The 20,237-nt window shown below is 40.1% G+C and overlaps 1 protein-coding gene and 1 long non-coding RNA gene across 3 annotated transcripts in view; one reads left to right on the top strand and one right to left on the bottom strand.

The window, feature by feature from the left end:
• The window catches only part of MCMBP (minichromosome maintenance complex binding protein), a 49,619-nt gene extending 35,911 nt beyond the window's left edge, over window positions 1-13,708 (bottom strand). For both annotated transcript variants that reach the window (XM_072805100.1, XM_072805101.1), the window contains exon 1: window positions 13,559-13,708. In XM_072805100.1, coding sequence (XP_072661201.1) covers window positions 13,559-13,616 — 58 coding nt within the window. In that variant the 5' untranslated portion in view covers window positions 13,617-13,708. The remainder of the gene's footprint in view (window positions 1-13,558) is intronic.
• Window positions 13,709-13,979: 271 nt separating this feature from the next.
• LOC140620773 (uncharacterized) lies at window positions 13,980-16,691 on the top strand. The gene is made up of 2 exons (XR_012020477.1): window positions 13,980-14,106; window positions 15,135-16,691. It is a non-coding gene; the product is annotated as an uncharacterized lncRNA (long non-coding RNA).
• Window positions 16,692-20,237: the final 3,546 nt, after the last annotated feature.

The following is a 20,237-nucleotide window of genomic DNA, read 5'->3' as shown; positions in this document are numbered from 1 at the left end:
TTCTCATCCTCAACATGTCTATATAATTTTGAGGACCAGTTTATTGACTTCTGTGTAAAGTCTGCTGAAATTATGACAAAAATTGTATTGAATCTACAGATTAATTTGAGGAGAACTGACATCTTAACAAAAGTGAGTCTTCCAACCTATGAATTCTCCCATGGGAAGAGAACAGAGGAGCCTACACACAGATTCCTCCAACTCCATCCAGGTCTTTTTCCCTTATGATCCACTATGGATCTTTACTGTGCTGCTATAATAAATCTTAGCCTTGAATACAACTATATACGGAGTCCCAGTAAATCCTTCTAGTGAATCTCTAAAGATAGAAGTGGTCCTGGGAACCCCCTCACATGAGTATATTTAATAGTTTCTTTTAATCACTGAATAATATTCCACGGTATAGCTGAATGACAATTTGTTTCTCCATTTACTTGTTGAAGGACATTTAGATTGTCTCCAGGTTTAATACCTATAAACAAAACAACTATAAATGTTTGTGTACAGGTTGTGTGAACACGAACTTTTCTTTCTCTAGGTAAGAACCTAGGAATGGGACAGTTGGGGTATATGGTCAACGTACGATTGACTTGTAAGATTCTGCCTGTTTTCCAGAGTGGCTACACCATTTTGCATTCTTACCAGCAACATGTAAGAGATCCAGTTGTTTGTATCCTTGACCCAATTTGGTACTGTCACTATGTTTTCCAATTTTAGCTGTTCTAATAGGTATGTAATATCTCATCATGGTTCAAATTTGCATTTCCTAGGAGCTATGATGCTGAATTAGTGAAGCATCTATTTAATGTTTGACCTTTTTTACAATTGGGTTAATTCCCATTATCCTTTCTTTATATTCTGGATACAAGTTTTCTCTAGGATTCTCGAATATATTCTTCTAGTTAATAGCTCATCTTTCTAGTCTAACAGTACTTTTTGCAGAACAGAATAAAAACTTCTGTTCTGGGATCCCTGGGTGGCGCAGCGGTTTGGCGCCTGCCTTTGGCCCCGGGCGCGATCTGGGAGACCCTGGATCAAATCCCACTTCGGGCTCCCGGTGCATGGAGCCTGCTTCTCCCTCTGCCTGTGTCTCTGCCTCTCTCTCTCTCTCTCTCTCTCTCTCTCTCTGACTATCATAAATAAATAAAAAATTAAAAAAAAAAACTTCTGTTCTGGTAATTATCAAATTTTTGTTTTATGCATGTCTAAAAACTCACTGTCCGGCAGCCTGGGTGGCTCAGCGGTTTAGTGCAGCCTTCAGCCCAGGGCGTGATCCTGGAGACCCAGGATCGAGTCCCACATCGGGCTCCCTGCATGGAGCCTGCTTCTCCCTCTGCCTGTGTCTCTGTCTCTCATGAATAAATAAATAAAAATCTTTAAATAAATAAGTAAATAAATACTCATTGTCAAACCCTGGGTGACAAAGATCTTCTGTTTATGTATATGTATATGTACATATAAAATATTTTTTGGTTTTCATTTAATTTTTTTAATTTAAATTCAATTAATTAACACATAATGTATTATTCGTTTCAGAGGTAGAGCTCACTGATTCCTTAGTCTTATATAATACCCAGTGCTCATTTCATGACATGCCCTCCTTAATGTCCATCACCCAGTTACCCTACCCCCACCACGTCCCCCTTCTAGTGACCCTTCAGTTTGTTTACCATGATTAAGATCCTCTCATGGTTTGTCTCCCTCTCTGATTTCTTCTTGTTTTATTTTTTTCTCTATTCAGTATAATCCTGTTGTTTCTGAAATTCCACATTAAAAGTTTTGTATTTTTATAATCTTAGGTTTTATATTTAGATCTGTGACCCATGTTAAGTTAATTTCTGCATAAGGTATGAAATTCTTGGTTAAAATTCATATTCTTGCAAATAAATATCTAATTGTTACAACAACTTCATTGAAAAGATCCTTTTCTATTGAATTACCTTTGTCAAACAATGAGGGCAACAAGGATGACCCTTACAAGCGTTCTGGTAAGTGAAATAATCTAGACACAAAAGGGCAAATATTATAGGATTTCACTTACATAAGGTACCAAGTTTATAGAAATAAAAATTAGAACAGAAAGCTCTTAGGGGGATACAGGAAGGAGGGGGGAATTGGTGGGGAGGGTTATCTATTTCATCTTGGGTGGGTGTGGATAACATGTGGTTGTAGTAGGCAGAATAATGCCCCCACAAAAGATGGCCACATCCTAATCCCCAGAAACTGTGAATATGTTCCACAACAAAGAGGGAATTTAGGTAGAAGATGGAATTAAAGTTGATAATCAACGGACCTTGAAACAAGGAGATTTTCTGGGTGGGTCCAATATAATCACAAGGGTACTTTAACGTGGAAAAGTGAGACAGAAGTAGTAATCAGTGATGAAAAAAAGAACTCAAAGGGGACCATAAGCCAAGAAACATTGGCAGATTCTAGGATCTGGAAAAAGACAAGGAAACAGATTCTCCCGTAGAGCCCCAAGAAAAGGAATGCAGTCTTGCTGACAACTTTACTCAGTAAGACCCACATCATTCTGGTTTCCAGAACTATAAGATAGTAAGTTTATGTTGTTTTAAGCCACTAAGTTTGTGGAGATTTGTTACAGTAAAAACAGAAAACAAATTGTTTTTTTTGAGGAACTGTTCCATTAACTTGTTGAATTTATGTCCACAGAGCTATCTTGTGTTATCCTTTCCATGATAGTCTATAGTGTCATCTCCTCTTTCATTCCCAGTACTGGTAATTTGTGTCTTCCTTTTTCTTTTTCCTTTGCTAGTCTGGTTATAAATTTATGAATTTCATTGATCCCTTTGTTAAAAAAAAAAAAAAAAAGCCTTGGGTTTCATTGATCCTCTCTTCGGCTTTCAACTTTGTTAATTTCTGACCTATCTTTATTAGTTCCTTTTACTTGGATTTATTTTGCTCTTCATTTCTAGTTTTAAGGTAGAAGCTTAAATTATTGATTTGAGATCTTTTCTTCTAATAATACGTGTACTTAATGTCTCTTAGCACATCTTTGGCTGTATTCCATAAATTTTGACATGCTAGGTTTTCTTTCATTTTGTCCAAAATATTTTAAAATTTCCTTTGAGACTTTTTGATCCATGGATTGTTTAGAAGTATTTCCACAAGTTTGAATTTTCTTGTCATCTGTTACTGATTTCTAATCTAACTTCATTATGGTCAGAGAACATATCTGATGATTTCAACTCCTTAAAATCTGTTAATATTGTTTTATGATCCAGGATGTGATTTATCTTGGTGAATGTTCCATGTGCACTTAGAAAAAAAAAAAGTATATTCTACTGATGTTAGTGGAGTAGTCTACAAATAACAATTAGATATGCTTGGTTGACGATGTTTTTCTATGTCCCTTATTTTATTCACTAATTCCAGAAAGTACTAAAAGTAGTAAAATCACCAAATATAATTACAGATTTTTCTTTTTCTCTTTTCAGCTATATGACTTTTTACTTCATGCATTCTAAAGTTTGCTGTTAGGCACATTTACATTTACATCTTCTTAGCGAAATGCTTAATCATTGTGTGACGTATCACTTGTTCTCTTCTCATACAACCTTTCCTAAAAAAAATTTTTTTAAGATTTTTATTTATTTATCCATGACAGACACAGAGAGAGAGGCAAAGACATAGAGAGAGGGAGAAGCAGTCTCCCCACACAGAGCCCAATGTGGGACTCAATCCCAGCACTTCCGGATCATACCCGAGCCAAAGGAAGATGCTCAACCACTGAGCCACCCAGGAGTCCCTCTTAAAAATATTTTTAAATTTAAGGGGTGCCCCAGTGACTCAGTCCATTAAGTATCTGACTCAATTTCTGCCCAGGTTGTGATCTCAGGGTTCTGGGATCCAGCCCTGTGTCAGGTTCTGTGTTCAGTGTGGCATCCACTTGAGATTATCTCTCCCTCTGCTCTTCACGCTCGTATGCTACTCTCTAAGATAAATAAATCTTTTAAAAAATGTATTTTTAAATTTAAAATGAATCCACTAAAAAGGAAGACTTAAGGTCCAAGAAACAACAGAATTAATTCATGAATGCTATGGGGAAAAAAAATCCGAGCATAACAATTAAGCAACAAACCTGAAAAGCAACTGGCACAAATTAGAGGAATAATTCAGAAGGCAAGCTGAACATCCACAAAGACATCATAGTTCTCAGTAAATAAATAATATGAATGAAATGCTGGAAGAACTTGATGAAAATGATATCAAATTTCTGTTCAATAAGAAAAAGAAATGCAGCAATACAATATTAAGTAAATTAAGTTTTAACACAGTACTACTCAAGAAAATACATATGCACCTGACCGCATAGCCTCAAAATGCATAAAGCAACACCTTTCAGAATTAACAGGAAAAACTAAACAGAAATCTCAATTAGAGACTTTTATTTAACATAGATAGCCCTCTCAGAAACATAAATCAAGCATAAAACACAAAAGCATACAGCAGGTATGAAGACAATAATAAGCTCTCCAATAAATATAAATATCCAAAGTACAGCTTCAGTACATGTGACATTCACAAAAAGTTCTATGTACTAGTTACAGAGGAAACCTCAATAGATGCCAGGTGTATGTTCTCTGTCCAAAATGTGACAAGATAAGAACTCACCACAAAAGGAAAGCTTAACATATAATCATCCTTATGTCTATAATAATTTTTTAAAACAAAGAAGCCCACACTAATAAATAACCCTTAGCTTAAGAAGAATTGATAGGGGTAATTCTGGAATTCTCCCAGACAGATAACAAGAAAGGTACAAAGTTTAATGTATATGGGTTGCTAACATGACATTCAGAGAAAAAGTTATAGATTCAAATAAATTTATCAAGTACCAAGAAAGAATGGAAATGGATGAGCTTATTAGTATTCAATTTAAGAAGAAAAAGAGCATAGAGCAACTCCAAAGAGTAAAAAATAATAAAGGGCAAAAATCAATGAAATGGAGAATACAAATCATTAATATTAAGATGGACAAGTTTTCTGGCAAGCCTGCTCAGAAGAAAATCCAAAGAAAGAATAAAATCTTACAAATAAAAACAAGATACAAACAGAGCACAAGGGGCACCTGGGTGGCTCAGGTCATGATCTCAGAGTCCAGGGATCAAGCCCCTGGCTGGCTCCTGTTCAGCAGAGTATCTGTTTCTCCTCTGCACCTCCTCCCACTCATGCTCTAATAAATGAAATCATAAAAAAAAGTAAAAAAAAAAACAAAAAAAAACCCAACACATTACTAAAAGGAACAAATATTTATAGGCATAGAAGAACAAAATGAAAAAAGAGAAATGTGATACAGATAACAGAAATATTAAAAACTGTGAAATATTATGATTATAAACATTAAAAATTCAAGTGAAATGGATAAATTTTGAAAGAAAATAAATTGCCAAAACTGCCACAAGACTGGCAGAGTTCTTATTGTTACCACAATTTGGTCAAGGAACACTGTACACCTAATATCGATAGGAGAGAAACTGCTTCTGATCCTTCTTTCAATCTCATGAAGTCCCAAGTCCAGATAATTTCACACTTTGAAGCCAAGTTGACAAAAGATAAAGACACAAAGATCCTATATAAACTGTTAATACAGTGGAGTATTCGAAAGAAATCAGAATAAATTCCTTTTATCCCAATAAAACAAAAATAATTATCAGAAAATCTATGAGTGTGATCTAGGACATTGAAAGATTAAAGAAAAAACATAACCACGTTGGGGGATAAAAATAAGGTATTTTGTAAAGTGTAAAACCTATTTTCTGATGAAAAGTTATAAATTATGGCTTGAGAGTAAACTTTGGAGTGTAAGAGAAATATTTGACCTTGCCTCTTGAAACACTGTCCTTAAAGCAAAATAAGTTAATGACATAATTATACTTCCTTCACTACTGGTCCAAACACACTAGCAGGTCCTACAGGGAAAGCAATTATATAATCATAATAATGTAAATGCTATTCACTGGTTTTTGACCTTATAATACAATCAGATAAAGCACTAAAATATCATAAACTTTGGTAATACACAGTGATGAATACAAATTGGACAGAAGCAGTAGAGGGCTGTACAGACACTAATTTCCTCATCTTATGAAATGGAAACCCTGAAATAGTATCTAAAGTTGCTGGAGGGAAGAAGTAATTTTTAGAATATGCCTTTATATTCAAAAGGAAAGCAATTGAAGAATTAAAAATAAGTGAAAAACCAGAAGCTTCCCACTGAGATAGGAACAAGGCATGGATGTCCCTCTCATCACCCCTTTCCAACACTGTACTAGAAGTCATAACTAATGCAAGAAGACAAAAAAGGGAAATAAAAGGTATACTGATAGAGAAGGAAAAAATAAAAGTGTCCATTCACAAAGGACATGTTTCTACATAGAAAACCCAAAAGAATCCACAAAAAACCCTCTTGGAACTAATAAGCAATTATAGCAAGACTGCAAAATCCAAGGTTAATATACACAAGTCAATCATGTTCCTACACGCTATCATGAATAAGTGGAATTTGAAATTAAAAACACAATACCATTCACATTAGCATCCCTCCAAAAGAAATTGCTGCGTATAAGTCTCACAAAATATGTATAATATCTATATGAGGAAAACTATAAAACTCTGATGAAAGAAATTAAAGAACCATATAAATGGAGAAATATTCCACATTCATGGATAGAAAGACTCAGTATTGTCAAGATGTCAGTTTTCCCCAACAAAATCTCAACTAAGTGCATCTGTTTGGACAGTGTTTGGACCATCTCTAAGTGGTCCAGAATAGTACAAACTTGCTTAGGGGCAGTTAGTGTCCACCAACCCTTGGGTAGCACTCTAGAGTCCCACATGCATACAACAGGTTTTAAATGAACAACACAGTGATTGAAAAGATGAAGGAACAAAACTGGTCCTAAACTTCTATGAGATAACCTGGGAGTGTTTAGTTGTATTTAATATATAAAACAGTGTGAAATGAGAGGTATAAGTGCAAATTTTTAGCTCATACATTAAATATTTCACTGAATTTAAACAGATTTAATACTGAAATGTATTCTTCTCAGTTATTTGCTTTATAACTAAAGAACGAGTCAAGAAAATACATTCGTATCAGTGGCACAATTTGGTAAATGCTTAACTTGTGTCTTTGCAGTTTGTTCTTTCTTTACTGAAAATACTTCCATAGTAAAAAGAAGGGAGGTATTTAAAAAAATGATCCAGGGAGCCAAATACCCAGGGTATGGGCCTGAAGTTAAACAGTCTGGCTCTAGAGTCTGTAATCTTAATTATACTCTATTATCAAAAAAACTACAGATTCAATGTAATCTCTACCAAAATGCTGTCTTTTTGCAGAAATGGGTGATCTGATTCTAAATTTCTATGAAAAATGTAAGGGACTCTGAAAAGGCAAAACTATACCAAAAAGGAAGAAAGTTGAAGGCGCAAATTTCTTGACTGAAAAACTTACTGCAAAGCTATAGCAATCAAGCCAACATGGTAGTGATATAAGGAAAAACACATAGACCATAGAATGGAATTGAGAGTTCAGAAATAAAGTTACACACCTATGCTCCAGTGATTTTTTGACAAAGGTGCCAAAACCATTCAGCGGGGGAGAGAACAATCTTTTCAACAAATAGAGCAGGAACCCCCAGGTTGGTGAATGCATTCACTGTTGGGAGGTAGCTAACACACCCCAGTGCCCTGGAGACAGAAGTATGAGGTACCATTCCAGATCTCACCCTGTGTACCTCTTCATTTGGCTGTTCATCTGTATACTTTATAATATCCTTTATAATAAACTGGTAAAGATAAAAAAATAAACCAAAACCAAATTGTTCTTTTGGCCAGACAACTGGATATCCACATGCCAAAGAATGAATTTGGATCCCTACTAAATACTTTATACAAAAATTAATTCAAAATGAATCAAAGACCTAAATATAAAGCTATAAAACTCGTAGAACATAGGTATAAGTTTTTATGGCCTGGCATTACACAATGGGTTCTTAAATATAGTAACTAAAGGGAAATGAGATAAATTGGACTTTATGAAAATTGAAAACTTATACAAGTGCTATGAAAGTTTCTCCTTTCTTTTCCTTTACACAAATTAGTGAATTATGCACAAAAAAATGAAAAACTTACATCCAAAGACACTATCAAGTGAAGACAATCCACAAAATGGTAAAAAATATTTGCAAATCATATATATCTGATAAGTCTAGTATGCAGAATATACAAAGAACTCCTATCTCAATGACAAAAGTACAATTAAAAAATCTGCAAAGAAAAAAAAAATCTGCAAAGGATTTCAATAACATTTCTCCAGAGAAGATATACAAACGGCCAAGATGCATATTAAAAGATGCTATTATCATTAATTATTAGGAAATGCAAATTAAAATCACAAGGAGTTACCACTTCACACCCACTAGGATGGTTATAACTAATAAAACAACAGAAAATAACAAGTGTTAGATGTAAAAACTGGAAGCCTCACACATTGCTGGTGAAAATTTAAAATGGTGCAGCCACTTTGGACAAGTTTGGCAGTTCCTCAAAAAATTAAATATAAAATTATCATATGACCCAGCAAACCTATTCCTAGGTATTACCCAGAGACCTGAAAACATACATTTACACAAAAATTTCCACATGGATGTTTACAGCAGCAACATTCACAATAACCAAAAAGTGGAAACCCAAGGGTCAATCCATGAATGAACGGATAAACAAAATAGGATATATCCATGCAATGGAATATTATTTTCAATCATAAAAAGGAATACAGTGCTGATATAAACTACATGGTCGAATCTTGAAAATATTATGCTAAGTGAAAAGCCAGACATAGAAGTCCACATTTTTATTCCATTTACATGAATGTCCAGAAGAGGTAAATCAAAAACAGAAGTAGACTGATTGCCAGGGAATGGAGGAGGGGGCAATTGGAAGGATTGCTAAAAGGTACAGAATTTCTTTTTGGGTGATGCAAATGATAGTGAACTATACATTTCTAAATGGTTAATTTCATGTTATGTGAGGTATATCTCAAAAAACAAAACAAAACAAAACAAAAAACTTGTAAAAATAAAGGCACTCAAGGACACCTGGGTAAACCAGTCAGTTAAATGGTCCGACTCTTGATTTTAGTTCGACTTGTGATCTCAGGGTCCTGAGACCGAACTTATAACAAATACTTTTTCTCAGCGGCCTACCAAGATCAGGATGGTAGGAAAGATCTAAGGTGGGTACAAATCAAAGGGGATGGATTATTTGCCTAGAATCATGGTGACAGGGGCACTTGGGTGGCTCGATTGGTTAAGCTTCTGCCTTCAGCTCAGGTCATGATCCTGGAGTCCCAGAATCGAGTCCCACATCCAGCTCCCTGTTCAGTGGGGAGTCTACTACTCCCTCACCTCTTCCCCTCACCCTGCTCATGCTTTCTCTCTCGTGCACGCTCTAATACTTTTTTTAAAAAAGAATCATGGGGCAGGGCGCGTGGCTCAGCAGTTTATCACTGCCTTTAGCCCAGGGCGTAATCCTGGAGACCTGGGATCGAGTCCCACGTCAGGCTACCTGCATGGAGCCTGCTTCTCCCTCTTCCTGTGTCTGCCTCTCTCTCTTTCTGTCTCTCATGAATAAATAAATAAAATCTTTAAGAAAAAAAAAATCATGGGGACAATAAAAAAGCAGACTTTTAGTCAACTTTATTGCTTTGAATTCTCTAAAATGCTAGTGATCAAATACTTCTCTCTGCCCTCCTCCACATACCACTGCTTTTTTGTGAGCTAGTCTAGTTCTAGTTGTTAGATACAACCAAAGTGCCTTGAATATAACTAATAATGATCTTGACCTAACAAGCTAAAGAGCAAACAGTGAAAGAAATCAAAGTCGATATACACTCCTACCTTTTCACTATGCCATCACAGAGCCCAACAAAGATATGCTGAACTGAAGTATTTCTAAATCATAATTTAAACCTTTGGATCTCAATGTCCTGTACATAAGATCTTTCAGAAACTCCAAGTGAAGCATTAAAGATATTTTCTGAAGGCTTACAGGAAAAAATTTACATATGAACCACTGTAATATGGCAGATACAAAATCAAAATACGGAATGATTCACAAAGATGAATTATCACCCCTGCAGTAATTATTGGCCACTCGCAGAATTTCAAAGTTTCTTATCTGAATGAAGAAGAATTAGGACTTGCATGTGAAAGTAACTCCTACCTGGTAGGATCATGAATTCTCTGAATTATTAATAGGAGGTCCACCAGAACTGTCCTAAGTCTAAGACTTGTGATCACAGTAACCATCCCAATTCACACTGTTTTTAACTGATTAGTCTTCCCACTGCCTCTTTCAGCACACGTTCCCTGAACATTTTCAATGTACAAGGTGTATTCCAGGCAATGAGGATATACTGGTGAGTAAGAAAGGGCCCTGAATTCCCTGAGTAAAAATGTAGCAAAGGAACTCAAGAATCAAGTTCAACAACTTGCCTCTTTCATATGTGAAAATTAATAAAGGGAAATCTCAGCTAAAGTTTACCTGGTATGCTAGAAGGGGAGGCTGGAACCCTGAGCTGCACAACCCTATGTCAATTACAAGAAGAAATGTACAGAAGTACCTTCAAAAGGAAACCATCAATTACAGGCCACTACAGGGAGAAGTGTATACTGCATCTCTGACAAGGGTCTACAATCTCTGCAACTAAGCCACTGAGAAACAGCATCACCCTCAACTCCTACTTCCCTCCAATGGGCTGGCTGTCCTTCAAAATAATCCATCCTAACTTCCTCCTTCTCTTAAAACAAAGTTCCTCTCCTTTGTTTATGGGACTTGTCTGTGGTTTGCCATAGCTTGCTTGTCCCGAATTGCAATACTCTATTATTTCCCAATAAACCCACTTTTACTGGTAAAGTAACCTGCAGTTTTAGTTTTAACACGTTAAGTTTCAGGACATATAAAATCCTGTAGTAATCAAAGCAGGGGGTACCTAACTTACATTCTCAAAATAAGAGTAAGAGTTAGCCAGGAAAGTGCAAGTAGAATGAGGAGGAGGAAACCAGGCAAAGGAAACAGCTGCTGCAAAAGGCCTAGAGGCAAGGTTCAAAATCAAAGAACTGAAAGAGGGTTCAGTTGGAGGGGGAATGTGGTGATGAGGTTGGAGAGCTAGGTATGGTGGAGCCAAAGCCTCATAAACCACAACAGACATCTCTCTATCTGGGTGAAAAATCAATTTAAAACAATTTACTACAAGACCAAAAAGAGTCTACAAGTTTAACACCTAAATTACTTCTCACAGAAACTTATCTGTAATGCTATTATAAAGATTTCCAACATGTTCACAATGATAAAAATATACAATAAAAACATTTAGGGCAGCCCGGGTGGCTCAGCGGTTTAGCACTGCCTTCGGCCCAGGGCGTGATCCTGGAGTCCCGGGTTCGAGTCCCATATCGGGCTCTCTGCATGCAGCCTGCTTCTCCCTCTGCCTGTGTCTCTGCCTCTCTCTCTGTGTGTCTCTTATGAATAAATAAATTAAAATCTTTAAAAAATAATAAAAATAAAAATATTTAGAACAGCTTCTACAAAAAAAAAAAAGAAAAGACCATAGAGCCGTGTTATTTTCTTCCCTTTCAAAAGACACAACCAATATGGGAAATTAAGACATTCTGTGGGGAAACCCATCAACAAGGTCCAGGTGCCTGCAACAATTTACAAAATTTATACAAAATACTATAAAGCCAGTATTTTATATCTAAATGCGTCCTTTCTGTCCTATAACAAGATGTGCCCCCCGGGATCATACACTTGAGACACGAAAGTCTAACAAATACTTTCAAAACTACATCAAATATGAAATTATCTCATTCACTCATCCAGACTACAGTAGGTGCTATTTGCGCTATTATTATATGTGCTATATAAATTTTCTAAATAGCCATAACTGGAACCTCACCCTTAAGTGCAAAAACTTTTTACTTTTGATGGGCTTTCCCTAAAAAGTACCTATGCATCTACACCCACCAACCGTGCAGTTTAATCTTCACATTTCAAGGGCCCTTATTTGGGACATCGATTATGGGTTTCAGTATTCACTGTGAACATCAGTTACTAGGATTTAGTAGAAAGTATACATGTGGGGATCCCTGGGTGGCTCAGCGGTTTAACGCCTGCCTTTGGCCCAGGTCGCCATCCTGGGCTCCCGGGATTGAGTCCCGCGTGGAACCTGCTTCTCCCTCCTCCTATGTGTCTGCCTCTCTGTGTATTCTCATGAATAAATAAATAAAATCTTAAAAAAAAAAAAAAAAGGACACATGCCCCTTCCTCAAAGCACCCAATGGATATAGTGATTTTTTTTGGGGGGCGGGGGGGGAGGGGACCTTTTTAAAAACATGTATACACACACACACAGTTCTAGATTTCTTCTTTAGCAGGTCGTTCCATGTTCACCGACTACCCTCCGGATGCCTCCCCAGGCCTTCTAATTTGGTGCTTCTAGTTTTGGCTTGGGAAACCAGAAAACTAAACCAGATCAAATTATAGGGAAAACGAACAAAGCACTGCTGAGTCCGTCCTGCAAGAAATACTTCTGTTTAACGCCACCGGTTTTTAGCTGCTGGACTATCTGGCTTCCCCTGAAGCCTTCTCGCCAAAGCCCCGCGGTGCTCCAGCCGAACTAGGGCCACTCCCACCAGGAGCTAAGTTCGCTGCAGGTGCTGCAACCTAAGCGATCTCGGCTTTGCCTCGCACCGCTCGCTCCTGAGTGCGAGAGAGGAGGAGGGAGAGGCCCAAAAGGACCAGCTGCCCCGCACACAGAGCCTACATAAATCTTTCCCTCAAGGACGCTCAGCAGCCAAGTACCACTTGCAAAATCAACTGCAACTAAAATGTACCAATAATAGGCTTGTCTGCGGCGTCTTCTGCTCTTTTCTACGTAGGGACCTCCTTCTGGGGCAGCTCCAACATTTCTTGCCAGAGCTCCGGCCCGGGGGCAGACAGACGGGATGCCACCCGGCGGGTTCTAAAGTCATCCTAAGAGGAAAACGAAAAATTGGGCCCCGGCGCCCAATCTTCTCTCGAAAAGGGAGGATGCGTGTAATAGAGTAGTTAGAGCCAACTTCGGGCGGCGAGCGAGCGCTCCCCCGACACACCGGAAGTTTTGAAATATCCTGCAGGCTCCCCGCAGGCAGGGCGCTGCTCCCCGCGCGGTGCCGGCGGGTCCCCGAGGGGGTCAGGAGCCCCCCCTGCGCGAGCTGCGGGGCGCGGGGCGCGGGGCGCGGGGCACGGAGCACGCCCCCCCCCCGCCCCGGGGCGCCGCCGACGGGAGCCAGGCCGGCGCTCACCGCCACCGCCGGCTCCTCGCCGCGTCACCCCGGCCGCCCGCGAGCCGCGAATCGGGCAGGTGGGAGCCTCGGCGCCGCCCGCGCAGGCCCGCCGGCCGCGAGAGCCTTCGGGGAGCCCCGCGTGCGGCCGGGCCCCGGGCTCGGGCAACTCGGCGGCCGCCCGGCCCGCCCCCGGCGCCGCCACTCACCGAAGAAGCCTTGCACGATCCCGAGCGGGTGGCTGAGCCAATCCTCCCCACAGGGCATCTCGCCGACGGCGGCCGGGGCGGCGCGGCCCGGCGTCCCGCGCCGCGGCGGCTCCTCCTCGGGGGCTCGGCCGCCCGCCGCCCGCCCACGCACCGCGAGCCTCGGGGCGCGCGCCGCCCGGCCTGCCCGCGCCTCGGGGAACCACGGCCGCGGCGGCGACTGCGAGGAGCCGCGGGCCGCGGGCAGGAGGCGCGTGCGGGCCCCCAGCCTCCACTTCGCACAATGGCGGGAAATAGGCGCCGCCGACCGCGCTGCCTGCGACCTGGGTGGAGCTCGAGCGGGGAGGGGCGGCGGGAGCGCGCGGCGCGGCCCCGCGGGCGGGAGGAGGGGCGGGCCGGCTCGCGCGGGGGCGGGGCGGGGCCGCGACGCGGCGGCGACGCCCCGGCCGCCATCTTGGACACGGGCAAAAGGAAGGGCACCCGGGGCGTCGGGGAGGGAGCCTGGCGTCGGGGCCGGAGGGAGGCGCGTTGCCTCCGATCACGCCGTGCAGGTGGGAAGGCGGGGGTGGGGGGGGGGGCACTGCCTGTGTCTGATTTATTAATTCAAGTAAGCGCCTTGCCCAGGTCGGAGGCCGCAGCAACCTGAAAAAGCACAAGCCCAAGGACACCTCGAGGTCCTCTCTGGGCGAAATGAATGGGTGAAACGGCCCTTGGGGCCCACCCACCTCGTCTTGGTGCTGCTTTTTGTTTTTGTGTTACTCCCTTCTCTGGAGCCCTGCCTGAAACCCATGCAGGGGCTTTCCTTCAGTTGCATAAAGTCTTACCCCACTGGCGGAGGTAGACATTCACATGAGGGCACTCTGAAAAATCCCAAGCGACCTTTGCTGTCAACTCCAGCAGGAGGGTAGAGGGACCAGTTCCTAATTAGGAGGCAAGCTCATGACTGGAACCGTACCTGGTCGGCCTCTGCCTGGAGGCTGGCAGGTTCCTGCAGAAGGTGTGTACAGGCAGGCATACCTTAGAGATGCTGCTCCTTAACTACACCACCGCAATAAAGTGAAAATCAGAGTAAAATGAATCAAATGAATTTTGGGGGTTCCCAGTACAGATAACGATTTTTTTTTATGTGTGTGCGGTACTGTAGCCCATTAAGTGTGCCATAGCATTGTGTCTTTTTTAAAAAGTACATTAATTTTAAAATAGTTTATTGCTTAAAAGATGCTATCATCTGGGGGCACCTGGGTGACTCAGTCTTTTAAGCATCATCTTTTTAAAAAAAGTATTTATTTATTCATGAGAGACAGAGAGAAAGAGAGGGGGGACAGGCTCCCCACAAGGAGCCTGATGCAGGACTTGATCCTGGACCTCGGGATCAGGTCCTGATTGAAAGCAGACGCTCAACCACTGAGCCACCCAGGTGTTCCCTTTTGAGCATCATCTTGATTTCAGCTCAGCTCATGATCTCAAGGTCATTAGATGGAGCCCCATATCCAGCTCAGGGCTGAGCAGGGAGTCTGCTTGAGATATTCTCCCTCTCCCTCCGCTCCTCTCCCCCAAATAAATACATTTTTTTTTAAAGATGCTGTCATCTGAACTTTCAGCAAATCATAATCACCCATCATGGATCTTCATCACAAATACAGCACTAATGAAAATGTTTGAAATACCACGAGAATTATAAAATCTGTCACGGAGATACCCAGTGAGCAAATGCTTTTGGAAGAATACTGTCAATAGACTTGCTTTGAATGGTATTCCTACAAACTTTCAATCTGTAAAAACAGACAAAAATGCAACATCTGTGAAGTGCAATAAAGCATAGTAGAACAACGTGCCTGTATCGAGATACCCTCAGAATGAAGTGGCATCAGCACACACAAAAGATCAAATCTAAGAGTAACCTTTTAGTATGGATATTTGGAAAATATCCAAGTTCAGCCATGAACTAGCATGTTCCTCCGAGGCCTGGAATGTACCTGGGAAAACTGCGGTATCAGCAGCCAAATATAGCGCTTGTTAACAGAAGGATGGTCTAAATGGAATCTGGAAAGTGGGGAGCCCAAGAACAAAAACTGAATTTAAGTTGCAAGCCTGACTTTGGGCAAAGGTGTGGGGGGGTATAATTTGTACTTCTCATTGTGAACTAATTAATTAACATACTGGATTATACATCTGGCTCCTGTGAGTTTGCGTGAGCTGAGAAAATTGAGTTTCAAATCCAGGGCACTACTACCACTTCATTCATTTATTTATTTGTTTAGCAGAGAGGGTTGCCATATCCCTGGTATTAAATGGAGAAATCCCATATTTTAGCTTCAGGACCTGTCACATGCAAATTAAATGTATGCAGACATGAAAATGTCTGCTTTTAAGTCATAATAATCTAAGATTTGCTTTATATGAATTGCAATTGGATACCAAGTCAGCAGTGACTAGGGACACTTCAGTTTTAGATGATTACTCAGATATACTTAACGAGACACTGTGATGCTCTAAAAATGTCATTATTTTATAATATGAATGACTGTAACATTTAATTTTTCTGTAGGAACGCATTTGATACTACTAATAAGTAGTTATGAAAATGTAAGAGGCCACAGCAGGGTCCAAAGAGTACATCGCTATGGCATGATTTTTTCCCCCACCACCAGTAACAGCACTTCTGCCCCCACTCCAAGCTTGAATTGTTAAGGAGGGCATTAAGTAATCCCTTTACCTTTGGTAAAGGAAAAGGATCCTTGAGGGCTTCCCTAAAATATGACATTTAATTAGGACTTGAAAAGATACCTAAGAGTTAACTAGGCAGAAAGTATGTGAGAAGAGTGTTCCAAGCCTAGGAAAACAAAGCTTATAAAGAAAAATTAAAATAATGATAATTCATTATATGACTTGGCTACTAATAGTGTTCATATAATCATAATAATGTTAAAATTTGAATGTTGATCTAACCAACATTATAATTTAACTTTAGTGAGAGGTTGGGGGTAAAGGCTTCATATATATGATGAAGACAAAGATCAAAAGGGGCAAAATCTTCATTGTTCATCTAGGAAGTCAACACATAATGCAAACAGGGAAAACTTCAGAAGTGGGAATGTAATCATGTTAATTTAGAAATAAATACTGAAAGAATCAACTGAAAGAGTTAAATGTAATTGACTTCAGAGTGGGGTAATTTTTTTTTAAACATTCGCTAGTTTTCTACATACTTGTTATTAATTAGACCCCAGCTACACAAGAATTTCCCCTACATTCTAAGATCCTTGAAGCAATGATTTTGGGTATCTATACAGTTTTATTTTCTAGCACCTAGAACAGTGCCTAGCACAACATAGGCGCACAATAAATGGTTGCCGAATGGATAATGCACGTTTTCCATCAGTTGCCTAAATTTCCTCTCTAGGTGTTTAGACATATTTTCTTGGATAAATTTTTTTATATAAATTTATTTTTATTGGTGTTTGGATATCTTTTCCTGAGCTTTTAGGACCTGTTCCAGTCTGGACTTCTAGTCTGCCCTCTACCTCTGGTATTAAACTGTCTTCCTAGGGTCTCCTACCACATTATCCTAAAGGATTCTCTTTCCTTTCATGTTTTCATTGAGACTTTGAAAAAAATCTGTTCCCTCCTTCTTCCATACCTATAGACAGATTGCCTACGGAAGAACTGCATTTCCTACTTTCAGAGGTATTGCTGAGGCTGGTTGCCCAACTAGGGACTACATTTCCCAGCTGTCTTTACAGTTAGTTGAGGCTGTGTGATTAGGTTCTTAACAAAGTACTAAGAGCAAATAAGATGTCTGGAACTTCCACTTAAATTTCTTTCTTATGAGAAAATTTTTGGTCCAGATATGTTTTTTCCTTCTTTATTATGGATGGAATGGTGATGACTAGAATGACTCTGTGTTAAACACAGGTTGGATTTTCATTTGAGCATTGCATTCTCTCTCTCCCTCTCCCTCTGCTCCTCTCCCCACCACACGGTCTAAATAAATAAATCTAAAAAAAAAAAAAAAAAAAAAGAGGGGCATCTAGGTGGTGCAGTCAGTTAAGTGTCCAAATCTTGGTCTCAGCTTAGGTCATGATCTCAGGGTCATGGGATCAAGCCCTGTGTGGAGTCTGTACTCAGTGCGGAGCCTGCTTGAGATTCTCTCCCTCTCCTTCCCCTTCCTGCTCATTCTCTTTCTCTAAAATAAATAAAATAAATCTGGAAAAAAAGAAAGAAAGTGGCAATTTCTTACAAAGTTAAAAATACTTGACTATAAGATCCAGCAATTCTTTTTTTTTTAAGATTTATTTATTTATTTATGATAGACATAGAGAGAGAGAGAGAGAGAGAGAGAGAGAGAGGCAGAGACACAGGCAGAGGGAAAAGCAGGCTCCATGCTGGAAGCCCGACATGGGACTCGATCCCAGGACTCCAGGATCATGTCCTGGGCCAAAGGCAGACTCTAAACCGCTGAGTCACCCAGGGATCCCCAGATCCAGCAATTCTACTCCTAAGTGAAGTGAAAACAATGTCTACATGATGATTTTTACACACATGTTCGTTGCACCTTTAATAATGATAGCCCCAAACGTGAAACAACCCAAATGTCCACCAACAAATGAATGAATAAATTGTATTATAGCCATACAATAAAACATTACTTAAAAAGGAAAAAATAATAACCTATGATTCACATAACACAGATGAAACCTCAAAAACATTATATTGATCAAAAGAAGGCAGGTACAAAATATAGGCAGGCACTATATGATTACATTTATATGAAACTTACTAAAGTTGAATATGGGGAGGTGGGGGGCTGGGGTAATTGGATGATGGACATAAAGGAGGGTATGTGATGTAATGAGCTCTGAGTATTATGTAAGACTGATAAATCACTGGCCTCTACCTTTATGAAACTAGTAATACATTATATATTAATTAATTGAACTTAAATAAAAATAGTACCACCAAAAAACAAAAACAAAACAAAAAGACGAATGCAAAATGTAAAAATAGAAAGTAGATCAGTGGTTGAATAGGGCTGGGAGTAGAACTTATGAAGTTATAAATTGGCTGGAAAGAGGAACACAGGGAATATTCTAGGGTGATGGAATTATTCTACACTGATATATAGTTTTGTCAAAACTCATAGAATTATACATTTACAGTTCATACAATTTATCATGTAAATTGTACCTCAATAAAATGATTAAAAAAGTAAAAAAGAAACAAGGAACATTAATTTTCAAAAAGATTTTATTTAATTGAAAGAGAGAAGGTGGAGGGACTGAGAGGGGGAGAGAGAGAGAGAGAGAGAGAGAGAGAGAGAGAGAAACTCAAGCAGATTCCACACTGAACATGGACCCTGATGTGGGGCTCAATTTCATGACCCTGAGATCATGACCTGAGCCTAAACCAAGAGTCAGATGCTTAACCAGCTGAGCCACCCAGGTGCCCCCAGATAACATTAATTTTAATAGTATGTTAAATCCAACATATCCAAAATATTATAATTTGAATAATCAATATGAAGATCTTTAATGGATATTTTACATTCTTTTTTTTAAACTAATTCTTTAAGTCTGGTGTGTATTTTACACTTACAGCACATCTCAATTTGGACAGCTCCATGTCCAGTGCTCAATAGCCACAGATGGCCAGTGCTACCAGATTAGGCAGCACAGGAGAAATCGGGGCCTTCAGTATTCAGATCAGAGGAGGTAAGAATCTTGCTCAAATGCATTTTCAAGGGTCTTTTAATATCTCCCAGGTGAGCTAAAGAATCTAGTCTTGTGGCAAAGTTCAGATTAAGGATGTAGCTTTCCCTCCCACACTTATTAGGTTGACAGAAAAAGAGCTCAGGTCAGACAAGGAAGTAAAGAATGTTGAACCATCAGGAATAAGATGCCAGGAGCTTGGCCTGAAAGACTCTGCAGCTGGTCAAGCTTTAAAGCAAGTCTCAAGCCCCACGCTCGTATGAGCAGAAAGTGGGCTACCAAAGCTGTACAGCCCCCAAAGAGGACATGCTTCCCAATGCCACTTGAGATATGGCCATGGAAGATCAAGGACAATGAGAAATCTCCCCAAGGGCAAAGCTGAGGCCAGGAAACACTATAGATTCGGGAAATACTTCCAGAGGCTTGAATCAGAGGCAAGCAGGACTAGTAAATATTCTCTACTATTGGGGCAGGCAGTACTTGAAATTTATGCCTAGCAGGATTTAATAATTTCTGTGAGACAGTGGGAGTCTCCATGGCACTTACCCTGTCCTTGCTCCCCGACCATCTCCATCTATTGTGCGTTATTGTCATAGCTCATGAGGAGCCACATCCAGACCTCAAGGAAAAGGCCAAGCTGCATCCAGAGATCTTGGACTTTTAATCTGGATGCATCTGGTTGCTTCCTGTGGAGAGTGAGTATGTTGTACGTTTGGGAAGAAGGGTTGGTATTTGGTGGCTGGAGGGACACACTGTAATGGTGATTGTCACGTCATGTGCCCTTAAAATCTTCTTCCTCCATATAGAACAGTTACAGAATTGTAGATAGGATGTAGCTACTCAGGTGGGGACGCTATTCCTAGCTCTTCTTGCAGCAAGGGTGCCTTTTGTCGAAGTTCTCACTGGTGGAATGTGAACAGAAACATCTTGTGCAAGGTCTACCTCACTTGTTAAGATGAGACATTTGTGCCTGA

This window comes from Canis lupus, chromosome 29 (assembly GCF_048164855.1).
Source record: "Canis lupus baileyi chromosome 29, mCanLup2.hap1, whole genome shotgun sequence".
Lineage (NCBI taxonomy): Eukaryota > Metazoa > Chordata > Mammalia > Carnivora > Canidae > Canis > Canis lupus.
This window is presented reverse-complemented; position numbering and strand designations above follow the sequence as displayed.